Source organism: Arvicanthis niloticus, chromosome 20, assembly GCF_011762505.2.
Source record: "Arvicanthis niloticus isolate mArvNil1 chromosome 20, mArvNil1.pat.X, whole genome shotgun sequence".
NCBI lineage: Eukaryota > Metazoa > Chordata > Mammalia > Rodentia > Muridae > Arvicanthis > Arvicanthis niloticus.
The window spans coordinates 22712499-22739085 of record NC_047677.1 but is presented as its reverse complement, the minus strand read 5'-3'; the positions used below and the strand labels follow the sequence as shown (position 1 = coordinate 22739085).

General features: G+C 39.6%; 2 protein-coding genes across 6 annotated transcripts in view; one reads left to right on the top strand and one right to left on the bottom strand.

Annotated features, from left to right (window-relative positions):
- Positions 1-13581: 13581 nt before the first annotated feature.
- Tspyl4 (TSPY like 4) lies at positions 13582-17489 on the top strand. The gene has a single exon (XM_034524215.2). It carries the CDS (start codon positions 13684-13686, stop codon positions 14905-14907), a length of 1224 nt encoding a protein of 407 aa, XP_034380106.1. The 5' UTR covers positions 13582-13683; the 3' UTR covers positions 14908-17489.
- Positions 17490-20247: 2758 nt separating this feature from the next.
- Nt5dc1 (5'-nucleotidase domain containing 1) overlaps positions 20248-26587 on the bottom strand; it is a 122136-nt gene continuing 115796 nt past the window's right edge. For all 5 annotated transcript variants that reach the window (XM_076916529.1, XM_034524587.2, XM_076916530.1 and 2 more), the window contains one exon: positions 20248-21636. In XM_076916529.1, the coding sequence (XP_076772644.1) occupies positions 21506-21636 (131 nt within the window). In that variant the 3' untranslated portion in view covers positions 20248-21505. The remainder of the gene's footprint in view (positions 21637-26587) is intronic.

Below are 26587 nucleotides of genomic sequence, written 5' to 3'. Positions count from 1 at the left end.
TCTTTCATTTGTCAAGTACTTCAAGGCCTATTATGGTAACTTCTCTGCCTTGTATTATTTATGTTCCCCATAACCTTTTTAGGGAGCCCTATTGCTGGAAAATAACATAATTACTCATTGTGGTGTTAGATTTACCTTACAATGTTCAAAAGCAAATTACTTTTACAAGAGTATTCAACAAGTTTTGATTAAGGCCTTCTGCTTGGTCTTGAGAAGGAAAATGGATACATTCCATTCCTTTCACTGATAAAACATTATCAGACCTGATATGCAAACCTTACCATAGTACAGTAAGAAGAGAAAGCTATTATTTCACATTTTCACTTTTACTTTCTTCAGTTTAGAAACTTTGTGAAAATAGAGCTAATGGTATTTTAGTTCTTTAGTGCAGCTACTATGTTTTGCACAGAGTTGTCAGCAAATTATAGAATGACAAAACAAACCACTCAGATGACAGAAAATCACCAGAAAGATTTGAAATAAATGTGAAATATCTTGGTATCTTGCCTTAAAAACCCTGATAGTTTTGCCTTAAAAACCCTGATAGTTTTCAAAGTATTAGTAAAATTGACATAAGAAGAATTTGCAAAGTTATTTGATAAATAGTAAAATTCTCTTTCTAATAATTGGACAAGGTTTAGACTTTTTTTTTAAATTGAAGATGTATTTATTTTATGTGAGTACATGGTTTCTCTCCTCAGACACACCAGAAGAGGGCATCAGATCCTATTAAGGATGGTGTGAGCCACCATGTACTTGCTGGGAATTGAACTCAGGACCTCTAGAAGAACAGTCTGGTGCTCTTAACCACTGAGCCATCTCTTCAGCCCCAAGGTTTAGACTTTTTAATGTATAATTTTTTATCTGCCATAATAACACCACTTTATGTTGAATACTCTTGTAATTTGCTTTTGAACATTGTAAGGTAAATCTAATACTGAAAATAGGTTATTAGACTTTAGGCATGTGTTGTCTAATACACTGGCAGCCTTAATCATGGGTTGGTGTTTGGGCATGTTTATCTGCTCTAAACTGAGATTTGCTATAATTTTCATTTATACACTAAGTTAAAAACACAGTGTGAAAAATAAGATATTTCAGGTTTTCATGTTACATATGGAGGCTAAGTATATATTTCATATATAAATTTATATGATACATAAATATAAACTCAGTTTTTCTTTATTTTAACGTGGCCAGTAGTTACTACATAGGACAGTATTTAATGAATTTCAAAGTAATATGATATCTTTAAAAGTTAAACAGTGTTACTTTCTTCCTATGAACTGCATGTGTTTTTGTGTAAGTCAAGGGTTATCTAGCTAAAATGAAGATTAGTAAAGAACAGTGGGTTAAAAGAGGGTGAAATATTTGTACTAACTTTAATACCTAAGATACAATGAGTTCTTTATAAAATGTACCGTGCAACTCAGTCTATTTCTGGGTATATATAGAGTAGATTGAGTCTAAATTGACACTCTATGGTTTATATTCTCTAAATTCTAACTAATTCTAAGACTGGTGTAGATTCATATTTTTTTTCTAGAATAAAATGGCTCTGTATCATCTAATTTAGAGATATGCGCTATATTCAGAAATTACTTATTTCAGACACTGTAATAGCTGAAAATTAACCCTGAAAATAGGATATTATACTCTAGGCATGTGCTGCATAATACGGTGGCATTGTATGTGTTACATGGGCTCTGTATTTTAACAGTTTAGCAACAACAAATCTGGGCTTGGCATTGTATCAGGTCACTTTCATGAGTGCTTACCACACATAGGCGCATACTTTGCTTTTGAAAAGTAGTGTGTGCTTACAATTCTAGCAACCTTAATCACTATTTTTGCATATGATAAGGATTAAATGAGATGATAAAGTACTGGCTGTCTTTGCCTTTGACTTACTCAGTGAAGGGAGGATCATTTGTTTGGTGTTTTCCCCCTTAAAACTCAGTATCGCTCATCCCTAAAAAATATACACGAACAAATTTAGGGGGAACCAAACTGGCAAAGAAGAAGCATCAAAGATGGTGGCAACTTCTCACTTTTTTTTACTATTGAGTCCTAGACTATAGAAGTCACAGTGGTTTGAGCATCTGTTTTTTGTTTGTTTGTTTGTTTGTTTTCTGAGCTGAGGACGAAACCTAATGTTGGGGTCCACACTAGCCCCACGTTGGGGAGGCCAAAATAAATGTTGCAGCCCAGGCAAAATATTGAGGCCCGGGCTGACCCACGTTTGGGCGGCCACTGTATCCCAGCCCAAGCTGCTGCTGCAGTCTGAGGGTCGGGGTTCAGCAAGAGCAAGGGTGAGGGCAGACTCAAAGAATGGAGACCAGACAGGGTGTGATTCAATCCCGTTTATTCTTCAGTCTCTCTTCCTCTAAGTGTCTCCTTCTCTATCTCCTCTGTCTGCTGTGTCTGATTCTGTCTGGAGCCAAGTGTCTTCTACCTAATGTCTGATGTGTCTGATTCTCTCTCTATAGTCTGATGATGATCTGTTCTGTCTCTGCCTTTTATATGTCACACTTCTAAGCCACGCCTCTAAGTTACACCTTTAATCATGCCCTTAGGTCTTGTCTCTAACTCTGATCTCTATACTTCTAAGTCACACACCTTTAATCTCACACACCTTTAATCTCACGCGCCTTTCTTTAATCTCAAGGTATCTAAACCAAGATTATCGGAGTGTTCTCAGCTGTTGTAGGCTATTGTAATCCAAGTCTCATGTCAGGGTATATGGCTCAAGATGGCTGCAAAGCTGATAGCTGCTTTCTGCTAAAAGTCAGCCCCCAACAGAAACCTAGGACCTTGTGCTTGAAAAGCAAGGGCTCTACCACGGAGCTAAGTCCCCAAGCCCCTGTATGAGCAGTTTATGAATAAGTGAATAAACTTGGGAGCAGTACTTTCTTCATGGCTAAGTGCTACTTTGATCCACTGGACTGTGTTCATCCATTTTCCCTGACTTCAGAGATTCTGAAGACCTACAAGAAAAGTTTCCACCTACCAACATGTCATAGTCAGCTATAGTTGTCAACTTGACACACCTGGAGTGAGCTGGGAAAAAGGAATCTCACTTGAAAAATTGTTCAGCTCAGATTGGCTTGTGGCCATGTCTATGGATTATTTTCTGAATTGATAATTGGCGTGGCCCACTGTGGGCAGTGCTACTCCAGACTGGTGAGGCTTGGCCATATAAGAAAGATAGCTGAGCAAGCTAGATGGAAGAAGCCAATAAGTTGCATTCTTACACGGTTTCTGCTTTAGTTCCTGAGTCCAGATTTCTGCCCCGGTAAGCTGAAATAAGCCTTTTCCTTACTGTCTTAGGGTTTCATTGCTGTGAAGAGACACCATGACTAATGTACGTCTTATAAAAGAAAACAATGTTAGAGCTGGCTTACAATTTTAGAGGTTCAGTCCATTATCATTATGGCAGGAAGCATGGCATTATATAGGCAGATACAGTGCTGGAGGAGCCAAGAGCTCTCCATCTTGATCCAAAGGCAGCCAGGAGGGGACACTTAGCAGATTTGGGCAAACTTGGAGACTGGGCAGAGCTTGATTATAGGAGGCTTCCAAAACCTGCCTACATAATGACACACTTTCTCAAACAAGGCCACACCTGCTAACAGTGCCACTTCCTACAGCTAAGCATTGAAACACATTAATCTATGGGGGCCAAACCGATTCAAACCACAAGTTGCTTTCCGTTATACCATGTGTTTATCACAGCAGCCGGAAAGGAAACTAGAATGCCACACTATGAAACGTGAATGTTTACTTTTCTAGCTCCGTTTTAATTTAAGGAAATTTCCTTGTAAACACATAGGAGGACTTGGGTCAATTGAAAATGAAATGGATCAAGAGAAGTTACTAATTTTTATGAATACTAGGCTGACTTAGCAATCACATGATGAAGCAGTTACTTGCGTCACGTTGGGCTTAAGTAAGATTTTTAAAAGGATTACCATACAGAGTATTAACCAAAGTGATCTACTTCTTTGAGGGTCAGTTTTCTTACCCATAATGTAGAGACCTCCATTATAAGCTGGTGTTCCAAGATGCTTTGGACAACACATCATGAGGTTGCTGAGAAGGTAACAGTAGCACACATTCATGAGCTGCTGGTGTGTCTGACACTGCTAAAAGATTCTAAACATTAACAAGTTATACTGGAGACATTCAACTGAGAGTATCAACACCGTGCTTGATACAATATGTGACAAATATTCCCACCCCTTCTTCTTAACGTTAATTTCTCATGTAGTCTATACATGCTTTCAAATTTGATAACTGAAATTTAACCCAAATTAATTACACGCTAAGATGCAGCCAGGTTTACTGCTTTGAATTCAAGTAAGTGAATATCCATTTCCTTCCATTTTGTCACACTGACTCAGAGGTTTGGCCTTTGACAACTCCTCAGTGAACATTTCTCACCAACAAAATAGGATAACATGGGTATATCTCAAAGGCAGGTGAAGGGAGCTGGGCAGTGTGGTGTAGCCCAGCACTTGGAAGGCAGATGCAAGCTGATATCTGAGAGTTTAAAGCCAGCCTGGTCTACAGAGCGAGTTCTAGGACAGCCAGGTCTACACAGACCCTGTCTCAAAAAGCAAAAAGAACAAAAAAGGTGAGGCCAGTGGGTAAGAGTCCTTGCAGAAGATCTGGGTTTGAGTCCCATCTCACACACACACACACACACACACACACACACACACACACGGCAGTTCACAACTTTTTCTAACTCGAGTTTCAGGTCATCTGATGCTATCTTATTACATACATATGTACAGGTGAAACACTCATAAGATAAAAACAAATCAATATTAAATAAAAGGTAAAAGACCTGGAGGATTCATACCTGTTTAAGCCTTTAAAGTTTCACTGGTTAGTACAAGGCCCAAACTGATCTTGCTGGTCTTTTAACTTACAAATGAAGAGGTTTACAGTCACCTGCTCACTGACATGAGATCTGCTCAGGGTGCACTCTCTTGTAAATAGTATTGATATACTCAAATGTACTTTCCGTAGGGTACTACCAGGAATGCAAGCCTTCCTTTCCATTTCTGGACATGATAATGTTCACAAGACTGTTCCCTGACCGCTTCTGCTCCAATCTGTTCCTCCCCATCACACTAAGCAGTGAAATTTTCAAGGTAGCTCTCTAGTCTAGCAGTGTGAGCACTATGGATCTTACTAGAAATGTTCACCTCGAGGCTGAGAACACTGGAAGTAGGGTTCAGCAGCCATGTTTACTCATGCCCTAGGTTGGAGATGTCTAAACTTTTCGGCTTCTCTGGGTCATAGTAGACTAAGAATCACTATCTTAAATTGGGTGTTAGATAAAATCTTTCTGTGTTTCCTTTGACAATCATCAAGTAACATATTTATGTTGATTGAAAATAGAGTTGTATTTTACCAAAATACGCTTTTCCTGGAAATCTTGAAATCTGTTTTCAAACTGTATCAAACGAAAAGCAAAGTAACATCCCTTTTTTCTGCGTATAGAACTACTCAGCCTGTGTGTTGAAATATATAAAGTTGTTTGTCTTAATTTGAGCTTGCCATAATTTCAGTTTCATTTTGGTTTCTATTTGGATTGGAAACATTTTATTGATGAGTTAGTTTTCATCTTGAATATACATTTAACCCACTTAAACAACAGGCTAAATATAAAAATACTAAATCTGTAAGCCAGTTTTTATTGTTAAGTTCTGGCCCAAATTTAGTTTTTAATTCCATAACCAACTTGATGACATGTCCTAAACCATAAAATATTTTCAACATTTGGTCTCAGCTTAGCCATCTAACTTTTAAAAAGTAAATGATCTCTCCATAGTCATTAATTCCTGAATTGTCACATTAACACTTTAAAGGGATTTCTAAATTGTCTGTGATTAATTCTTTGGCTCTTGCAAAATCCACAGATTGATGGCAATTTCCATGATATTACCCATTTTAAATGATTTTGTGTATACTTTTTTTGTTGTTGGTTTTGGCAATGATACTTCCTTAAACATGAATTTGGGACAGCGGTTACATTGTCTTCTGTTATATTAGAAACCCTTCCCCCACCTTTATCATCTGTCTCCAAGGCACCAACAGTAACTATATGTTGACAATCAACAAAGAAATCCTATTAGCTAGCGTTTGTTGTTATTCTTTTGTTTCTTTGTTTTTGAGACAGAGTTTCTCCATGTAGCCTTGACTGTTCTGGAACTCAATCTGTGGACCAGGCTGCTGTCCTTGAACTCACAGAGATCCATCTGCCTCCGCTTCCCAGGTGCTGGAGCTAAATGTGTGCACCACCACCACCTGGCTCCTTTAGCCTCCACCACCTGGCTCCTAGGCTCATTTTTTACTGTTTGGTATAAATCTTTGATCTAGTTGTTTTCTAATAGCACTAAAGAAGCTTTTTTTGTTTGTTTGTTTGTTTGTTTTTCAGGAACACAGTGGCATAAATACCTTTAAGAACATTGGCAAGTTGATCTGTGTTTGTAGCATCAGTGTGATACTCCATCATGAAAATGTAAAATTTACTCTACTACTCATAGTTCCTTCTACCCAGTTTCTTCAAATTGCCTTGGTATAGTCTAGTGAGACAGACTGGTTTTAGAAATATCCCTCTTAGAAGGAATGTCAAGCCATGTTCCATGCATTGCTTAATAAATTCACTATCAGTAAATGGTTTTTAATATTTTTGCCACTAAATATGCTAACACACAACCAGATTTTATAATAGAATCCAGCTGAGCTGTAACTTAAATTTCTGTTGAAAAGACAAGGTTTTTCTCAGTTCAATTATCCTGTCCTTAAGGCACAGGCCATGGAACATACTGGATTTGCAGCTTGTTTTTTCATCCGATGTCTGTCTTTTCAAGTTAAGTCTTTGAAAAATAATTTAAACTCTCTGCAAATTAAGCAAGTACCTTGTTTGCCTCAAAATCATCTGTTTAGTTCCTGTAACAATCTTTAGCCATAATTTTTCTTTTGATATTGTAAGGGATGGGCTTAGAGAGATGGCTCAGTAGTTAAGAGCACTGGCTGCTTTTCCAAAACTTCTGAATTCATTTCCCAGCAAGCACATGGAATCTCATGATATTGTAGGAACTATGTTGGAATTGAAAAACAATCGACAAGTGGTTATGTTTACTTACATTACAAAAAGTAATTGACAGAAAAATATTATGATTTGGGCACTTTCACATCCCACTTTCGGATGTGACCCAAAGTAGGTGGCCGATTTTAGAACATGATCGTTAATGTGTGAAATTCAGTGAGGTAGCAAGTACCCCCAATAAACATATGAGAATATTTTCTTGTTTTCTAAACAGCATTAAATGCCTATGCTTTATAATAGTAGGCTGCAACATCACTGATAATCACTATATTTCACTCACCAAGTGACTGTGAATATACATAACACCTGATATTGCCACTTAACTGCACTTAGAAGATAACGTACTGGGAATGCACACCACCATAAAACCAAAACCATTGGAAATTCGTTACTAGCTGTATTAGGAATTTAGTGTATGCTCTTAATTTTGTAACCCTTCAGTTTCTTTATCATTTTATCCATCTAGTAGACAAAGTAATACAGGTTCAGGAAAAGAAAAGCCTGTTACCCAAGAATGTAACACAGGCTACATTCAAACAGAGTTTTTCATTTCAAGCTAAGACAGTTGAACCGTATTATGGCAGCTTCTAATTTTGTCATAAAATACAGCTAAATATATATTTTTGAGTTTACTAAGTTAACTTGGACTACTTTTGGTGAATCCTCCATTTTCATCAGCAGTAAGGGAAGTGTAGTGAGCAATTTCAAGTTATCATTAGATACTTAGTAGATGAGCCAATGTATGCATGTTTTTTTCTGTTTAAAATTAGCTATTAAAACACAGATATCACAAAGTTAATTTTAAAAAGTATAATGTCATTAATATGCTAGTGCATGGAACAATGTAATAAGTTCTTAGTCCCACAATAACCACCTTTCTTCCTAATCAACCAGAGATAGCATGTGTCTGGAATCATTTGGTGTTTTACTGTCTTACTGCTGTGAAGAGTTACAAAGTTACCAAGGCAACTCTTATAAAGGAAAACATTTAATTGGGGCTGGGTTACAGTTTCAGAGGTTTAGTCCATTATCATGACAGGAAGCATGGCAGTGTGCAGGCAGACATGGTACTGGAGGAACTAAGAATTCTACACTTTGATCCACCTCAAAGCCCTCCTCCCCAGTGACACACTTCTTCCAACAAGGACACACCCACTTCAACAAGGACACACCTCCTAATAGTGCCACTCTCAATGGGCCAAGCATTGTAACACATGAGTCTATGAGGGATTTGGGGGACGGGGCATACCTGTTCAAACTACCACATTCAGAAATAATTGTCATAGTCCGAGAGTATTGTGGCTATGTCCTTTTGTTTCAAATCTTCAATTAGTTAGCTTGCATTTCATTTGATATAACTCAACTCTTCTCTTTCCCAAGAGTTCACTTATTTCTTCATTCTATATACATTGTTTTCTTTCCCTTTTTTTTTTCTGAACTTCTATAGCCCAATAGTAGTTGTATAATAGAATTTGATATTTTTACCGCCTACAAAATAGTCTATTTAATGTGGACATTCATAGTGAAAAACAGCAAAGAAGATGACTAAGTTGTCTTTTGAATATCACAGTTCAGGCACTTGATTTCATCTTTGTGATATTTCTATAAGTAAGCTTTATTTTGTTCATCTTGTATGAGGCCACTTTGGCTTTGTCAAGTGAAGCACCTTACCCACACCAACCAACTTGTTAAATAGAAGAACTAGGACTTTACTTTGAAATTTATATCTTGGATTGGAGTCATGGTTTGGTGATAGAGACCTTGCCTAAATTTACTTGTCCTGAGTTCAAACCCCTGGACTACCATCACAACAATAACAACAAGAAAATCAAAATAACAAAGTATGTTTGTATAATCAACCCATACAGGCATGAGGTCATTCAGTCAAGTTTTTTCTCCTTGGTTTCTTTTAGCATTAAGTGATTGTTTTGCTTTGTTTTTAATGAAGAATATTACAAGAAACTCATCATAACTAAACATGCCTATAAAGAAATTTTCATTTTTCATACTTATAGGCTAAGTAGAATAAAGACTATATAATTCAGCCTTCATGGTAGAGTACTGAATTTATGCTGAAAGGCCCTGCCACAGTTATTTCAGTGAACTTATGATCTAAAATTGCCATAAATATTTTCTTCAGAAGAGAGAAAACTGTACATCAAATGCTGACACAGGTAGATTTTTAATATTATCTTTAATATTTTTAATATTATCTTTTAATATCCTCTTACTTAGGGACCATGAATGGAAATACATTATGTATAAATTTTAAACAAACAAACAAGATGGGACCTGGTGTTATATGCCTTTAATACAAGCATGCAGGAGACAGAGTTCAAGGCCAGCCTGGTCGATAAAGTGAGTTCCAGGATAGCTAGGGTTCAATAGCGAAACCCTGTCTGGAAAGACAAAACAAAACAAACAAACAAAAAAAACACATAAACAAACCCAACCAACCAACCAAAAAACAACAAAACAAAACAAACAGAAAACCAAAACCAGTGTGTGTATGTACTACTTAGTTGTGAGACTAATAATTATGGTTATTACAGTTAAGTGTGTGTGAGCATTTATAGGAACCAGAGGGATATTTGTCATTGGGACAGTTCCCTGTATAAAATAACCATCCACTGGTAAGCCTTTACATTGATAAAACATTTTTAGACACAGCACTTAATACTATTTCACAGTGAAGACAATATAGGCAGCCTCATTGAGAAGGTAATTTCCTGTTTCGTCCGTACTAACAGCATCAATTGTGAAACACACTACCAGTTCGTACTGTGAAAGCTATCAAGCCTGAGTGCAAAACTTTCTCATTCTGACTCTTAGAATTTTAATTTTTTTATTTGACTGACTTTTAGGCTTTAAAAGTATTTTTTATTGGCTGGACATGGTGACTGCTCTTGGGAAGGAAATTGAGAAGATCAAGATTATTTTCAGCTCTATAGCAAGTTTAAGACCATTTTAAATAAAATGACACAGTTCCTGTTTCAAAGGAAACATGTATGTGACTTATGTATTTCCCATGGACATGTGTGAAAGCCACAAGTAAAATAAAAGTAGTCTCATTATTTCAATTAATTCCCAATTAGAATAACCTTAATCATAGTTTAAATGATAATTCTTAGTGTTTATGTTTCCTCAAATAATATTGCTCTCTTTTTGCACCTTGAATAATTTTTGAGATATTTATTTTCTTTCTTTCTTTTTTTATGTTTGAGATAGGGCCCTATTGTGTTGCTTGGATGGACTTAGAAATCACTATGTAGACTGGGCTGGTTTTAAACATGTAGCAATCCCCCCTTCTGCCTCTGCCTCTCAAGTTCAGGTATGCGTGACTATCAAATAATAAAAAAAGAATTTTGCCGGGCAGTGGTGGCGCATGCCTGTAATCCCAGCACTCGGGAGGCAGAGGCAGGCGGATTTCTGAGTTCGAGGCTAGCCTGGTCTACAGAGTGAGTTCCAGGACAGCCAGGACTACACAGAGAAACCCTGTCTCGAAAAACCAAAAAAAAAAAAAAAAAAAAAAAAAGAATTTTATTTAGAGTCTAAATGTTTGACATTCTTAAAAGATGTCCCAATGTTTAATGAAAGTGTTGTTCTAAGACATCATGTTTCGAAAATCACTACACTCCTGAAAGGTTGATTCTGGTGCTCTCTTGCTCTAGCCAGGAGATGTCAGCAGAAAGCATCCAGGACACACAACGCCCACTTTCCTCACTCACATAACTTTAAAGAGTTTGGTGATTGAAATGTCAAGAGGCTGCATCTGTCCAGTTATGATAATGAGACTAATGACCAAGTTCACAATATGCTCAATGACAACGACATCATGAGTGCTAGTCTTATGACAGCAGTTGTAACGTTTCATGGATTGTGTCATAAACAGTCATTTTAGAGATGCTAAAATAAAACAAAATTTTGCCTTAGAATTGAGGGATATGGACCATGTAAATTGTTGAAATCTAATATATCCTATTATATCTATACATAATATAGATATATAATCTAATATATATATATATATATTATACCTAATATAATCTAATGTTTTACTGTAACATTGCTCTTCATTTTAGTAAGTTCCACTAATGTTTCTAGTATCATCCATGTGATTCAGGTGGTAACAGCAACTCCATACATTGCTGATTCCATATGTATAACCATCTAAGTATCCATGCATGCCACAGTATCTATATATTGAAAGAGATTTAAAATAATTCTTTCCTTTGTCTTGAAATTACTACAGTGATCTTACATTGATGAAAAATTACACTAAAAAAAAAAAAAAAAAGACATGGGTGTGGAGGTGTATACCTTTGACCCAGCACTTTGGAGACTGAGCTTGAGGTCAGCTTGCTCTACATAGTGAGTTCCAGGACAGCCAGAGCTACACAGAGTCACAGCCTCCCTTTGCCTCTCCCCCATCTCCTTTCTGTCTCCTCTCTCCCTACCCCCTCACTATATATACATTATAATATACTGAATCTCAAGAATTTCAAGAAAGAAAAATAGTCATAATATACTATATAATATATAATAAATATATTTATTATAGGCAGGGGTGTTTCCAGCAGTAGAAAAAAATCTTTAAAATACTGATATATACAAGAGAATGAAGTACACATGTGATTTTCTCTCTCTCCTTATTTTCTATTTTATTTTATTTTATTTTATTTTATTTTATTTTATTTTATTTTTTGAGACAGGGTTTCTCTGTGTAGCCCTGGTTGTCCTGGAACGCACTCTGTAGACCAGGCTGGCCTGGAACTCAGAAATCCGCCTGCCTCTGCCTCCCAAGTGCTGGGATTAAAGGCGTGCGCCACCACCGCTGGCGATTTTCTCATTTTTATAAACTGATGTAATAGCAAACTTTTTTCTTCCTCCTGCACTGCCTGGTATCTTGGTTCAGCATTTGATGATTCTCTGCATCTTGGTTTAGGCTGAAGTCCTCTTTCAACAGTGTGAAGAGTCTTTAGGTGAAGAAGCAGTGTAATGTTAAAGAACAACTCAAAAGTCACAGAGTCAATTATAGCATAGTATTTATATGTTTAGAAAGAAAGTTAATGATACATTAACTTACTGAGGTGATTTCACCTCAGTAAGGCAAAAACAACATTTGTTAAGAGAAAAAGAAAAGGGGGCCAGAAAATAATTGCTATTTGTGTGTACATTTATTTTATTTAGATAATTGATCGGTTGATTTTTCTCTTTTCTTTCCTTTTTGGGGGCTAGGAAGAGGCCAGTCTGGACATACTGTCTTTGAGTAAGGACACTCAACTTTGGAGCAGAAAGAAAGAAAAAATCAAGCTGCATGTGTGTTTCTCAACACCTCAGTATCTTAGGTGAACCAGGAGACATCATTTTCCTCACTAGGTCCTTTGGGTATGTTGTTTTTCTTTAAACCCCTATTTCAAGACTCTTAGTGTAACCATACTCTGGGAGGAGTCAATTTCCCAGGTCAAAAGACTGTAAAGCTTTGTTCTAATAGGAACCGAAACATTAAATATACAAAATTTAACCTAAGGATTAACATCCCCATTCTCAGACTTTAGTAAACTGAGAGACAGCGATTAAATAAATGCATTTTATTCATTTAAATACACGATTGAGTAAAATAAATAAATAAATAAATAAATAAATTGTCTAAGATGACTTGAATGAATGACCTTCTTCTTTAAGTAGCTATTTTTAAGACATAATTGCTTCATAAAGGCAAATTTGGGCAAATGTTAGTTGGCTTCATACCCACAGCCATGAAGCCTCATAACCCAATGCAAAGGAGGATTAATATGTATCGTTTTAGAAATTAAAGTCCTCTGCGGTCCTGTTTCCTTCAGTAATTCTCAAGGGCTCACTGTGTATATGGTATGCGACGTGGCCACCTGTAAGGAGCAGTTTACTATTTACTTAAAGGTGAAGAAATAGCCAATTGCTTTGTAGATGTCGGCCAATGTATACAAACATCAAAATCTCTGCAGAAATCGAAATTAACCTTTGGAATATCTTGTTACTTGAAAATAAAAACAGCAACGACACTCCCCCCCCCACCCCACCCCCCCCCAAAAAAATCGGATTCTGCGCAATCCCTCAGTAGCCGCCATGAATTGAGTGTGTGTCCGAAATAAGGAAGGCCTGTGAGCTGGTGAATTCGCTTCTCTATTCCTGGGAAGCTTGATGAAATCTGACTTTATTAGACAATAGGTTCTATTTTAAAATTTGTTTTGAGACGTGGTTTAGATACTGTCGAAATTAGAGGCTTACGAATAGTCGTAAAATATAATTCGACCTCCATTTATGTAAATACTCAATTTCCCAGATGAGATTAAATTTACAGCATCATTTAAAAAGACAAAAGAACACACTCGATTGACAAACGAAATTACCTGGATTGCGAGTTCTCGCGCTATGGTTAGTTGCAGCTGTACCCTGACGTCACAGGTTGCCATGGTAGCACCCGAAGGAAAGGGGGTGGAGCTAAGCATTCACTGCGGTGCTGCGCTGCGTCTGCAGAGGACAAGGAAAGCTCCTCTGCAGGGCTGTCAGCTGCCAAAATGAACGGCGTTGAAGGGGACAACGAGCTCCCTCTCGCTAACACCACGACCCCCGCCCATGCCTCTGAAGATCTGCATCTGAACCAGGACCAGGGGCTCCGCGAGGAAACAGACACGGTGCTGGCGATGGAGGCTGCAGGTGAGGCCGGTGCGGAGGGAGGCGCGCTCCCGGATTCCGAGCACTGCGACCCAGAGCTCTGCCTCCGAGTGGCTGAGAATGGCTGTGCTGCGGCAGCGGGAGAGGGGCTAGAGGATGCTCCGTCTCCATCAAAGGGCGGGGACGCACCCTCAGCCCCTGTGGCAGCCAACGACAGCATTAAAAATGGCTGTCAGCTTGAAGGGCCGCGCAGCCCTGCTAAGCCGAAAGCTCTGGAAGCCTGTGGTGCGGTGGGCCTGGGGTCTCAGATGATGCCGGGGCCGAAGAAGACCAAGGAAATGACTACCAAGAACGCCATCTCTGCCGCCACGGGCAAGGAGAGAGAAGCAGGGGCGACAGTGCAGGAAAAGAAGGGAGTACAGAAGGAAAAAAGGGCAGCCGGAGGAGGGAAAGAGGAGACTCGTCCCAGAGCCCCGAAGATCAATAATTGCATGGACTCATTGGAGGCCATCGATCAAGAGCTGTCAAATGTAAATGCGCAGGCTGACAGGGCCTTCCTCCAGCTGGAACGCAAATTTGGGCGGATGAGAAGGCTTCACATGCAGCGCAGAAGTTTCATCATCCAGAACATCCCAGGTTTCTGGGTCACCGCTTTTCGGAACCACCCCCAGCTGTCACCAATGATCAGTGGCCAAGATGAAGACATGATGAGGTACATGATAAATTTAGAGGTGGAGGAGCTCAAGCACCCAAGAGCAGGGTGCAAATTTAAGTTCATCTTCCAGAGCAACCCCTACTTCCGAAATGAGGGGCTGGTCAAAGAATATGAGCGCAGATCCTCTGGTCGAGTGGTGTCACTCTCTACGCCTATCCGCTGGCACCGAGGTCAAGAACCCCAGGCCCACATCCACAGGAATAGGGAGGGGAACACAATTCCCAGTTTCTTCAACTGGTTCTCAGACCACAGCCTCCTAGAATTCGACAGAATAGCTGAAATTATCAAAGGGGAGCTGTGGTCCAATCCCCTACAATACTATCTGATGGGCGATGGGCCACGCAGAGGAGTTCGAGTCCCGCCAAGGCAGCCAGTGGAGAGTCCGAGGGCCTTCAGGTTCCAGTCTGGCTAAGCTCTACCGTTGTGAGAAGCCCCTGCAGAAGAGCCTTTACCATCTCCTCAGCTTGGCCAGCCGCATGCAGCCTTCTGTCTGCTTTCTCTTCTTGTTGGATTGTGTCCTTGGTTCTTCTAAGTCTCCAGTAGTTTCAAGATTGTGGCTTCCAAGTCTTTACTCTTCTTTCTCTGGGCCATGACGATGTTCTGCATAGTGTTAATGGTGTTCCGAGTGCATGGCCTTCAAACTGCTTCTATGCCAAGCTCATGTGCTGTAGTTTGTACTGCCTTCCTTTGCATGGCTTGGTTCCTGTCTGTGACATGATCTTTTAGGTTTTGTTTTTTTGTTTTTTGTTTTTTTTTTAAAAAAGTGGTTCTCTACCACAAGAAAGCTTGACACATCCTTACCAAGAACTAGCCAGGCTTCATACTTTCTGCTGTGTTCCTGATATCTATGTACTGTGAAGAACTGTGAGTTTGACCGCTGCAAGATGGAACTGTATCCCAACCCTGCCATCAGCCCAACAGGACATTCCAGGCTATTTATTGCCAACTGATCCTACCTGTCTTCCTGGGCCTTTGCCATTTACCCTGCTTGTTATCTGTATAAGGAACAGGTGGCTGGTGGATGACTACTAGGTATGAGTGAAGTAACAGGTGAGGAGTGTTTTCTGTCACCACTTGTACCTTTGGTTGCTCTGCAGCGTGATCAGCTACTGGTAAGTATGGAAGCCTGTGCAATTGCCCATCAGTTCTCGCCTGGTTGAGCTTTGCACAGTCCCAAGCGATTCCTCAGGAACTAAGGACTGAAGTTCCTAGGCAACATACAGGACCCTTACTGTACCAGTTCCCATGGCTCAGTTAGCTGCTGGGCAGGATCTGTAATCACATGTGGCAGTGCCCCAAGCAAAGATGAAATGCCCCCCACCCCCACCCCCACCCCCTTCCAGCAGTTAGTTCTTCTGAGCTCTAACCAACATTATTCCTAATCCAGGCAGCTTTGCTTGGAGGTAACTCCTCCTCTTCCTGTGTTTATACCTACTCTGGTTAAGTCAAAGTTACCTAGGTTGGGGCAGTCAGAAATCTGACTGGCACACAGGGCTTGCTATGCCTTTCGCTCTTTGAATCTTCTCTTCTCTTCCCCCCCCAATCCCCCCCCCGCCCCCTTTCTCTTTGAAGCAGTTACAGCCTAGAGACAGAAAAACAAAACATACAGCAGGCTTTTTTATTTGCTCTCCCCTTGGTTGTGTGCAGACTTGAAATCTCTTGTTGCCCTGACGATTCCACCCTTCTCTTAGCAAGGTCTGGAAATTTCAAGGGAGACCACCTCCACTCTTCCCTCCATTCTACCAGATGCTGTGTTTCTCTTAAGCTCTAGTTTGAGAATCTGGAAGAAGAGAAAGAAGAGTCTCAATGACAGACTCTGTGCCTGCCCTGAGCAGTCAGTGAATGAATGCACCCGTCCCACGTTTCTAAAGGACAGCACTTCTTTTGAGTGCCTCAGCCTGTAGAAATGACCAGAGCGCAACAATGTGGGACATCTTTGTTGTGTTTGCCTGATCCTAGCCCTTACCTGTCAGCTTTTGAATTTCCTTCCTTGTTTCCATCCTAACAAAGGAGGAAGCAGGCTGTAGAGTGCATTGTGGGAGGGAGACACCTGAGCCTCTTCTCAGGGATGTGGGGATGTGAGGGGTCTGGATTTGCAGGACAAGATCCAGTGAATTTGCAACAGTGCTGTTATGGCCCCTGCCACTGTAGCCCTCAGCCATTCCCTTTCTGATTTAAAGACCCTGTCAGAAGCATCTCAGAGCTCAGGAGGTCTGGATACCTTCAGTGGAGGCTGGGAATTTAAGAGGAGGACTAGAGGGAAGAGCCTGTTGCAGAGTGAGTTTTTCTAGGTCTGCTGTGATGATTGACATATGAAAGGAGCAGGGTTGGGGGCAGGGGTCCCTGAGGCACATTCCAGTACAGGGGGAGGGGGGGTGATCAAGCCGGTTGGGATTTAAAAAGGGATGCGTAGAGGGTTTTCCTATAGTTTGTCATAATTCTCAACTCCACCAGTAAACAGATGTAAGTCTGGGTGAGCCTTGTCTGTGGGAGATCAATGGTGTGCACTCCTCATTCCACTGTGCTTGACCAAACCCTATTACTCCCTGTCAGCTGACTGGCAGGATTGATGTTTACAAGCCTGCCTTTTACTTATTGAGAACAAGTGCAAACATCTGAATTTGTCATTTGCAGTATGAAGACTCCTGTGAATATTCATTACTAGATTAACTTGTTCTAGTGTCTGTTCATATATAGCTGTATTCTTAGAAGTACAATCCGAACAATGTGATCTCCGAAGTCTGAAGATTTTTTGAAAACTGTTGCTATGTCTTGTAAAAGTGGTTTCAAAAAGACAAATGTAACTCGTCTTACTGATATTTCTTGCTGTAGTAATATTTGGCATTATGTTCTTAACCAGTGTGAGGACTAGAACTGCTGTCAACTAAATGAGGATCTTAGTCCTTTGTCTTCTCCTGTGTGCTCGAAGGAAAGATATGTTATTGTTATGTTTCTTGTCTGCACCAAAAATAAATAAAGGTGAATAAAAAGCTCTATGCTGTCTGGGCTAATACCCGGTTGGGAAAGGATGAAGCATTCCACAGAACAACATGATTTAAGCAGACCAAAATGATTTTTTTTTTTTTTTCCTTTCTAGCCAGCAAATGAGAGACTATCTGAAGTGATTTTGAGGCTGCACAGAGACAGGGGAGCTGGGTGTGGTAGCTGTGACTGCAGCTGTTGAGAGCCTGGAGGAGGAGGAACTGGAGTTTGAAGCCAGCTTGGGCTATAAAGCAATACACAGGTAGCTGAGCTATATACAAGATATATAATATATATATCATAAATTTTATATTAAGACTATATCAAAAGAAGGAAGGAAGGAAGGAAGGAAATTAGGATCTAAAATGGAGGAAGAAAAAAAATGCAAGGGAATGAGCAGGCACAAGGCTGTGGGAATGAACCAGCTGTTTGGGAAGTGACATCAGCATCTAATTTTCACAGATAAAGCAGAACAGAAGCCAAGTTGACCTGCAGCCACACAGTGAATGGCGCTGTCCCATTAGAACGACAATACCTTTGTCAGATTAAAACTGAAAATAAAGGGAATGGTGGTGCACACTGACTACTTCTAGGACAGGAAAAAGGCAGAGGTCATCAGAGATGGCCCACTGGCAAAATAAAGCTGGGCTTCTCTCACATCTCTGAGCCTCAGACTACCCAGCTACTTGACAATTTTTAAGTTAACAGAAAATTTGATGCATTTGCTCAAGTTTTGCATAGTTGGCTAAAAATATTTGGTTCTTCATTTACCTAAACAATATGGCATCCAGATAATGCAGAAGTATTTAGCCTTTAAACTATAATGAATAGTGGCTCAAGAGATAACTATTACTCAAAACTCAAGTTGTAAAATCCTTTAGGTGTTTAGATATATTTCAGTCACAGACTCATATTTTGGGTATTCCTGTTAACTGTTTTATCTTCCAAAGCAGGGTGGCACCATGTGTGTAGCTCAGGCTGATTTCCAACTCTTGATCCTCCTGCTTCTAAGTGCCAGTATTACAGGTATGCACAACTGAGTACTCGTTTCAAAGCACTGTTGCAGGGAAATAAAGTAGCACTCACAGATTCTACAATGTTTGTTTCAGGAGGCTATTTTAAGCCCCTTAGGAAAAAGACTTAGACCATGGGCGATACGGTTAGCATAACTGGAAATGATGGCTCACAAGGTATTTTTCCACCACCAACAGTATTATAAGTGATAAACACTGGTTCAGGTCTTAGGTTATCAGCCCCCGGCCCCCACTAGTGGTTGTGTCAGAAAGTTCCATGGTTTTTTAGTGCATATAACTATGAAAGAAGAAACATGAGCTGGAGAGAGAGCTCAGTAGTTAGAAGCATTCATTGCTTTCACAGAGGACTCTAGTTTGGTTCCTGGCACCCATATCTAGTGGCTCATAATCATTTATAATCCAGCTTCAGAGGCCTATCTTCTGGCCTGGATGGGCAGTTGCATGCATGTGTATATATAGTCAGGTACACACATAGATAAAAATGATATACTAAAAAGAATAAACAGCTTTTCATTAATGTTCTTTTTAATCAGAAAAGCCTTATTCATCTTTATGTAAGGATGCCTGGTCACTATAGAGACGTGGAGGCCAGAAGAGGGCTTCAGATCCCTTGGAACTGGAGTTATAGGGGTTGTGAACTGCCCAGGTCTTCTGCAAGAGTAGCAGGAACTATTAAATGATGAGCCTTTCCAGTTCCATCTCTTTAGTTTTTATGATGCTACTGAATCTTTAAAAACTTTTACCATTTAATATTTTTTACTGATTGTATTTGTATACAAATGTGCCACAGCTTGTGTGTAAAGGTGAGAGAAGTCTGTGGCATCAGTCTGTTCTTTCCACCTTGACCTGGGTTTCAGTGGTTAACCTCAGGAGGTCAGACTTGTGCAGCAAGCACTTTTATCCACAAAGCCATCTTGCCAGCCCTACATTCACCTCTCCTACCTAGTTAGAAACACTGACAATTTTTATGAACCGTGAGATAATTTTTTTTTTTTTTTTTTTTTTTTTTTTTTTTTTTTTTTTTTTTTTTTTTTTTTTTTTGGTTTTTTGAGACAGGGTTTCTCTGTGTAGCCCTGGCTGTCCTGGAGCTCACTCTGTAGACCAGGCTGGCCTTGAACTCAGAAATCCGCCTTCCTCTGCCTCCCAAGTGCTGGGATTAAAGGCGTGTGCCACCACCGCCCGGCATGAGATAGAATTTAAACACAGCTTAACACAGAAGCACTCATTAGAGGCAGCAGTGACAAGCCAGCGTGAGACAAGAGGCAGGGCACTCTAGACTCCAGCTCTCTCTGTAAGATGGAAAAGATGAGGTTGGATGAGGCAGCATCTTGGCTCACAGTCTTTAGATGGGAACTGAAAAAGGACTTTTCACTTGAAGTTATGTTTTCCCCTGCTCTTTAGTGGGCAAAAGAAGTATAATTAACTTTTAAATTTTGGGTTTCTCAATTCTTATACCAACAACCATTTATAAGCATTGAAACATGCATCCTTGGATCTCAAGATGGCTCTGTGGGTAAAGGCACTTGCCGCAAGTGTGACTGACCTAAGCTTAATCACTGGGACATACATGGTAAAGGAAAACACACACACACACACACACACACAGAGTTACTCATACACAGGCACATATACGTACTCACAGGAACACAGCGGCACACACAGGCACAGGCACACGCAAACACACAGACAAGTACAAATGAAAAAGTATTCTTATTCAATAACACAAGAAACATCTATAGAGAAAAATAGCTTTATTTTAGAGCAAACTGAAATCTCTACTTAAAGCATACAATAGATAGCATTTTTTATTTGGGCCTAAGATTGATTGCATGTGTTCATTTTTGACACTCTCATGACATTTTGGATATCAAATATATCTCTGTATATGTATTCTTACTGATCAACATCAAAGATACTAATAATAAAGAAATAGGTTCTGTATCCGTTTTAATTACCCTGAGAAACACATACTCATAGTACAGTGGGATTTATCAGAATATTTGGAAATTTTAGAAAAATAGTTTTTCAGTGCATATGTTAATATGCTAAATTCCAAGAAAAAATGATAACGTTTTCTAATCCTGTCCATTATGGACAGTAAAGTTAGCAGACAAAAGAGGAACCAGGAGCTTACAAATATCAACTGAATCTAAACATCTTGTGTAAACATGATCTGATGCACGTTAACTAATCAAAACCACACAGAACACAGCATATCCTGACCTGAAGTGTAGCTATACAACTGTAGAGTGCTTCTTTCAGCTCCCTTCCCAAGGACAAAGCTGGACCTTAAGTTTAATAGGCATAAATTTAACTTCTTCCTAATGTGAGAAATTACTACTAAGGAATGAGGTAATATTATCTTAAATCATTTCTCCTTATGTATTTTTTGGGGAAAAGAAAATATCAAAAAGCCTAATGGCTTAGAATAATAACCTGTTTTCACTAGACTCTGGTGTTATCAATTCAGGTTACACTTTCAGTTAAAAGCATGAATACTCAACACTGGGTTTATTTACTAGGTCTCAAATCATAATAAAGCATCAGATTTATTGGAAGCTTGCTTAAAAGCCACTGCTGGCCCCACTCCCAAAGTTTCTGACTCAGTGGGTTTGGAATGAAGCATTCAGATTTGCATTTTCAAATTCTATGTTGCTCTGCTATTAGTCTGTGGACCAGGATTTGGAAACTGCTGGACCAGGTATGAATGCACACTTGCATGTGTTTGTTATCATTTTGGGAGAATCCTCAAAACTACCAGTATAGAAAATATCAGTCATGTTCTCTTTTAGTCTAGGGTACTAAAAATATTAATATAACAAGAATCGTTAAACATTAAAATGATTTATATAAAATTACTAATATTTTAAAAAGACAGACTGACAAGTATCCATTTGGTCAATTTTCATTAAAAATTTGTTCATATAAAACATTTGCATTGTTGTGGAAAATTAACATTTTTTAAACAGTATATCTACTGTGCATATGGTTGGTTCATTTTTCAGTAGAGATTATTTTGCTGTCTGTGTCTTGAGAGCCCAAGGTATAATGGACCAAGGGATAGTAACCAGCCGTTTTTGAACTGTTGGTAGAGAATCTTGTAAATTTGTAGTCGAGGGGTAACTCTGTGAGGGAGGGAAGGAAAAAAGTGATTTGTTTTATAAGCCTCCAAACTCCTTTCATAAATACAAATAGATTAAAATTCAGAGTTTGATAAGCTGAGCAAGGACAACAATAACAGTCACATTAAAGCTGATGAAGAAATGACCATGAAGCTTCCACAACACACAAAGAACTACAGATAACTAGAGCATGCTGGGAGTGGGAGAGACAGTCTTCCCCAGGGTTATCTAGAGTTATCCATCATTGGTTATCCAGGACCAAATGGACAGCCTTGAAAGCATGTATATAACACGTAGCATTATACAGACTGAATGGTTTGTATTTACGTATTTATGGATATATGTACATATATGCATGTAACAGCAATGAATGAAAACAGAGGTCATGAATTTGAAAAGAGCAAAGAGGAACATTTGGGAGGGTGTAGAGGGAGGAAAGGAGGAAATGATGTAATTATAATATTAAAAACAAAACAAAAGAATAATTCAGTGTTTTTATTTTTCAGAGTTTCATGATTTTGATACTTGTACTTTAAGTAGGTTGGCACCAAGGGCACAGAGTGTAGAGTAAGTGTATACAATTTGCAGTAGTATGTATGCCAAGTCACATTTAGACATACTCCACAAAGTACCCAGAACTCTGCCTCAAATTATATGTTATATTAGGAGCCACTGAGAAGCTTAGGGGCTCAAGCAGTTAATCTTTATCACAAAAAACTACTGCTGAGTTGAAAGAAGGAACATTGCTTTCCTGATGTCAGAGAAAGCTAGGTTTACTGTGAAGAGGAACTCAGTCAGCATTAGTAAACATCATATATCCTGGCCGCTGGGTTTTAATTATGATGACATAACTATGAAACATGCAACAGCAATGCTGCTTACTTGTAACAGCAACAATTTCTCATTAAGAAATATGAGGAGCGCCAGGCAGTGGTGGCGCACGCCTTTAATCCCAGCACTTGGGAGGCAGAGGCAGGCGGATTTCTGAGTTCAAGGCCAGCCTGGTCTACAGAGTGAGTTCCAGGACAGCCATGGCTATACAGAGAAACCCTGTCTCGAAAAACCAAAAAAACCAAAAACCAAAAACCAAAAACCAAAAACCAATAAAAAAAAAAACAACCCACAAAAAACCCAAAAAAACAAACAAACAAAAAAAGAAATATGAGGAGCTGGTAAGTTGGCTCCACAGTTAAAATCACTTCCTGTTCTTCCTGAGGCTCTTGGTTCCTGCTGGGGACAGCTTACCATGACCGGGACTGCCTGCAGTAGGCTGGGATGGAGACATCTCAGAAGCCCATGGCAGCTCTTTGTAAACACAGTTGTTCTCATTTCTCCTGACCTTAGTCCTGGACAACGGCTGTACAGATTTCATTTGTGTGTGACTGTTTTTCAGTTGGCCTTGGTGTGCATAATTATTCTATTCTGTTTGACTTTCTTTCTTCTTTCTCCTCCTACTCTGGTGACTTCTGTGAAACTAGATGTTCCTTGATGTAATGATTCTTAAACAATTAAAAATTGAGGCATGGGGCACAGCACAGCACAGTCCTAATGGACAAAATGTGCCTGCTGTGTGTTCTCATCTTGGAAACAATGCAATAACTGCACAATGGTAGTTCCAGATTAATGCTTGACTTGCAAAGAAAGTTTAAGGAAATTATTAGAAGATGAAATAAATTCAACACTATGACCCCGAGAAAGGAAAAAACTATTTAAGTTATTAAATAAGTTCTGCATAACATTTAAGAGTGGTTCCTAGATAAGGAAGTATAGAATACATAAAATCTTATACTAGTAAAACTAAGTCAAAACCCTGGGACTCTTAGGAGAGTCATTGTGTGCAATGAATAGAAGCAGAAAGCTAGTGGAACTATTGAGTTAAGGGTTAATTTGATTCTTTCTGGCCACTGTCTGGCAGCTTTTCCCCTGTCATTTATCATTAGAGCTTCACAGGAAAATGCAAGCATCTGACCTCGGAGCTCTGAGCTCAGAAGTATTATAAGTTAAAAGTTAAAGTTTAAATAATGGTAAGCGTGCAATTATTATTATTTTGGCTACAGGCCTGGGAATAGGGAAGCTTGAAACTTTGGAGAACAATTGTAATTCTTAATTTTTTGTATGATATGGTTATTCTTTTGAATTTGATTTGGCAATGATAATACAATGTCTTTTGTTACAGCCAGGACTACACAGAGAAACCCTGTCTCGAAACAAAACAAAACAAAACAAAACAAACCCAATGTCTTTTGTTTACCTGCTTTTGGAGTATCAATAAAAGACGGGGGCAAGAAAAAGGTGAGAGAGCATGAGAAGAGCATGTGAAGAGAGAATGTGAGGTGTGTATGGAGAGTTTATGTGTAAGTGAAAGGAGAGTGCATGTGGTGTGTGTGAGATGTGTGTCAAGAGTGTGTGTGTGAGTGAAAGTGGAACGTACAGAGGTGTGTAGGAGTGTGGGAGTTCAAGAAAAGAAAAGCGCACCAGGCAGTGGTGGCACACGCCTTTAATCCCAGCACTTGGGAGGCAGAGGCAGGCGGATTTCTGAGTTCGAGGCCAGCCTGGTCTACAAAGTGAGTTCCAGGACAGCCAGGGCTATACAGAGAAACCCTGTCTTGGAAAAAAAGAAAGAGAGAGAGAGAGAGAGAGAGAGAGGGAGGGAGGGAGGAGAGGAAGAAGAAGAAGAAGAAGAAGAAGAAGAAGAAGAAGAAGAAGAAGAAGGAGAAGGAGAAGGAGAAGGAGAAGGAGAAGGAGAAGGAGAAGGAGAAGGAGAAGGAGAAGGGGAAGGAAGGGAAGGAAGGAAGGAAGGAAAGAAGGAAGGAAGGAAAGAAAAGCGCACAGGAGAATGCAGAGTGTGTATGGCCTCAAGCTGCAAGTGAGTGAGTGAGAGAGAAAGAAAGCAGAGAGTAAGAGAGAGGAACTTTAAGCCTTGAAACATTGCCTGTCAGCTTGTACCCAAAAAAGTAGTCTGTGTATATTTATTATGCGCCTTCCAGGTATCCCTGCTTCCAGTTGAGAACTCCGATCCTGTGTCGAGGCTGGACCCTGACAGGTTCCCAGCAGCCACATCAAGTGGTTTATAACCACCTATGATTCCAGATTCAGGAATATGCTGACCTCTTCTGGCATCCAAGGGCACCCCCTCCCCATCACCTTAAAAAGTAGGGGTGGTTAGAGAGACCGCTCAGTGGTTAACAGAAATGTACTGCTCTTACAGAGGACCCAAGTTCAGTCCCCAGAACCCACATCGAGTGGCTCACAAGTGCTCTTAACTGCAAGGGGATCGGATACCTCTGTGAACATATGCATTCATGCGTACATACCAACAGGAGACACAGATATATACAGACACACATAATTTAAAGTAATAAAAATAAATTTAAAAAAAGGAAAGACAAAGAAAAGACAAGAAAACAGGGAGCTGGAGAGATGGCTCAGTGGTTAAGAACACTGGCTGTTTTCATTAACCAGAGTTTGAATCCAAGCAGCAATACTAGATAGCTCACAAACTCCCATGCCTCCAGGTCCATGGAATCTGACCCTTTCTGGCCTCTACACACACACACACACACACACACACACACACACACACACACACACACACGCAGAGTGATTATTGTGTTACATTTTGAGAAGGTGTCTCCGGCATCAGAACTAATACTCTCTCCCATTTTCCCAGCAACCACAGGGCTTGTTTCAGATTTGGTTGACTTGCTTATTAGCTGCTTTGAGAGAGGCTGGCCTTGTCAAGTTCTCTCCTAGGGTGCAGGGAGAGAGCTTTGAGAATATGAGAATGAAAGGCAGGAGACACCTCCATGTTTATGAGCATTCGCTGTTCTTCCAGAGGACACAGTTCGAGCATCTACATTAGATGGCTGTCACAGGTGCCTGCATGCATGTGACAGACACAAACAAATAACATTAAACACATATTTACAAAATGAAGAAAAAGAGAGGTGCATGGATGTGACAGCTGAGGGCTCATTGATTTTAGAAGTCTGTTAGAATGGGGACTCATTGTCCTTTGACTTTCTTACTATTCACAACCACACTTGATAATTTCTATATGCATCTGGGTATCTTAGAATAATCCAGTGGCTTCTATCATTATACCACCCCAATACAATTCTTAATTATTTTGAAAAAAATTGGTTTTGTTGATAGTTGTTTTTTTGTTTGTTTGTTTCTTTTTTTGGTAAGAGATTATTTTAAGGTTGTCTTTAATTTTATGTGTAAGCATTGAACAACAACAAAAAGGAACACCCGAGAACAAAATACCATTTCAGAAGGACATACTGACACACTGAGTTTGTATAGTGACACAAGGTTCTTTTAGATCAAACCTAACTTAGGGCCACCACCATCATTCTACTGATAATTCAGGTAAGTACCTTGCTTTTCTCCCTCGTATCCATTCTGTAAGGGAGAAAATGCGCTCTAATACCATCGGCTCCAACTTAGGAATGTGAAGCTCAAGCACATATCCAGGGTTCTGACTTAGAGGGGAAAGAACTAGAGTGGACAGACACAGATAAACACCAGACACAGATAAACGCTCAGGGAGATCAATGAAGGAAGGGAGAAGCCACTTTCTGCCGCAGATTTTCCTGTGTGTGTGTGTGTGTGTGTGTTTTCAGGCTAAAGGCTAGCTTCTGGTAGCAGAAAACCCAGAGACTTTAGGCAATCTTCCAGGGCAGCCAGGGCTACAAAGAAAAACCCTGTCTCAAAACACCAAAAAAAAAAAAGAAAAAAAAAAAAAAAAAAAGAAAAAAAAAAAAAGAAAAAAAAGATTAGCTTGGAGCCCAGTGCAAAGGAAAGGCAGAGAACTGGATTCTGCTCTTTTCTCCTCAAGTCCTTTGCCAAATTCAGAAGAGATCTGGACCCTAAGACTCCACACCAAAAGCATACACCTCTATATAGCAGGGTGGGCTTCTCAAATAAACAAGGACAGATTGTTTCCATC

Coding starts and splice junctions, on each gene's coding strand:
- Tspyl4 (XM_034524215.2), top strand. CDS start 13,684: ATGAACGGCGTTGAAGGGGACAACGAGCTCCCTCTCGCTAACACCACG.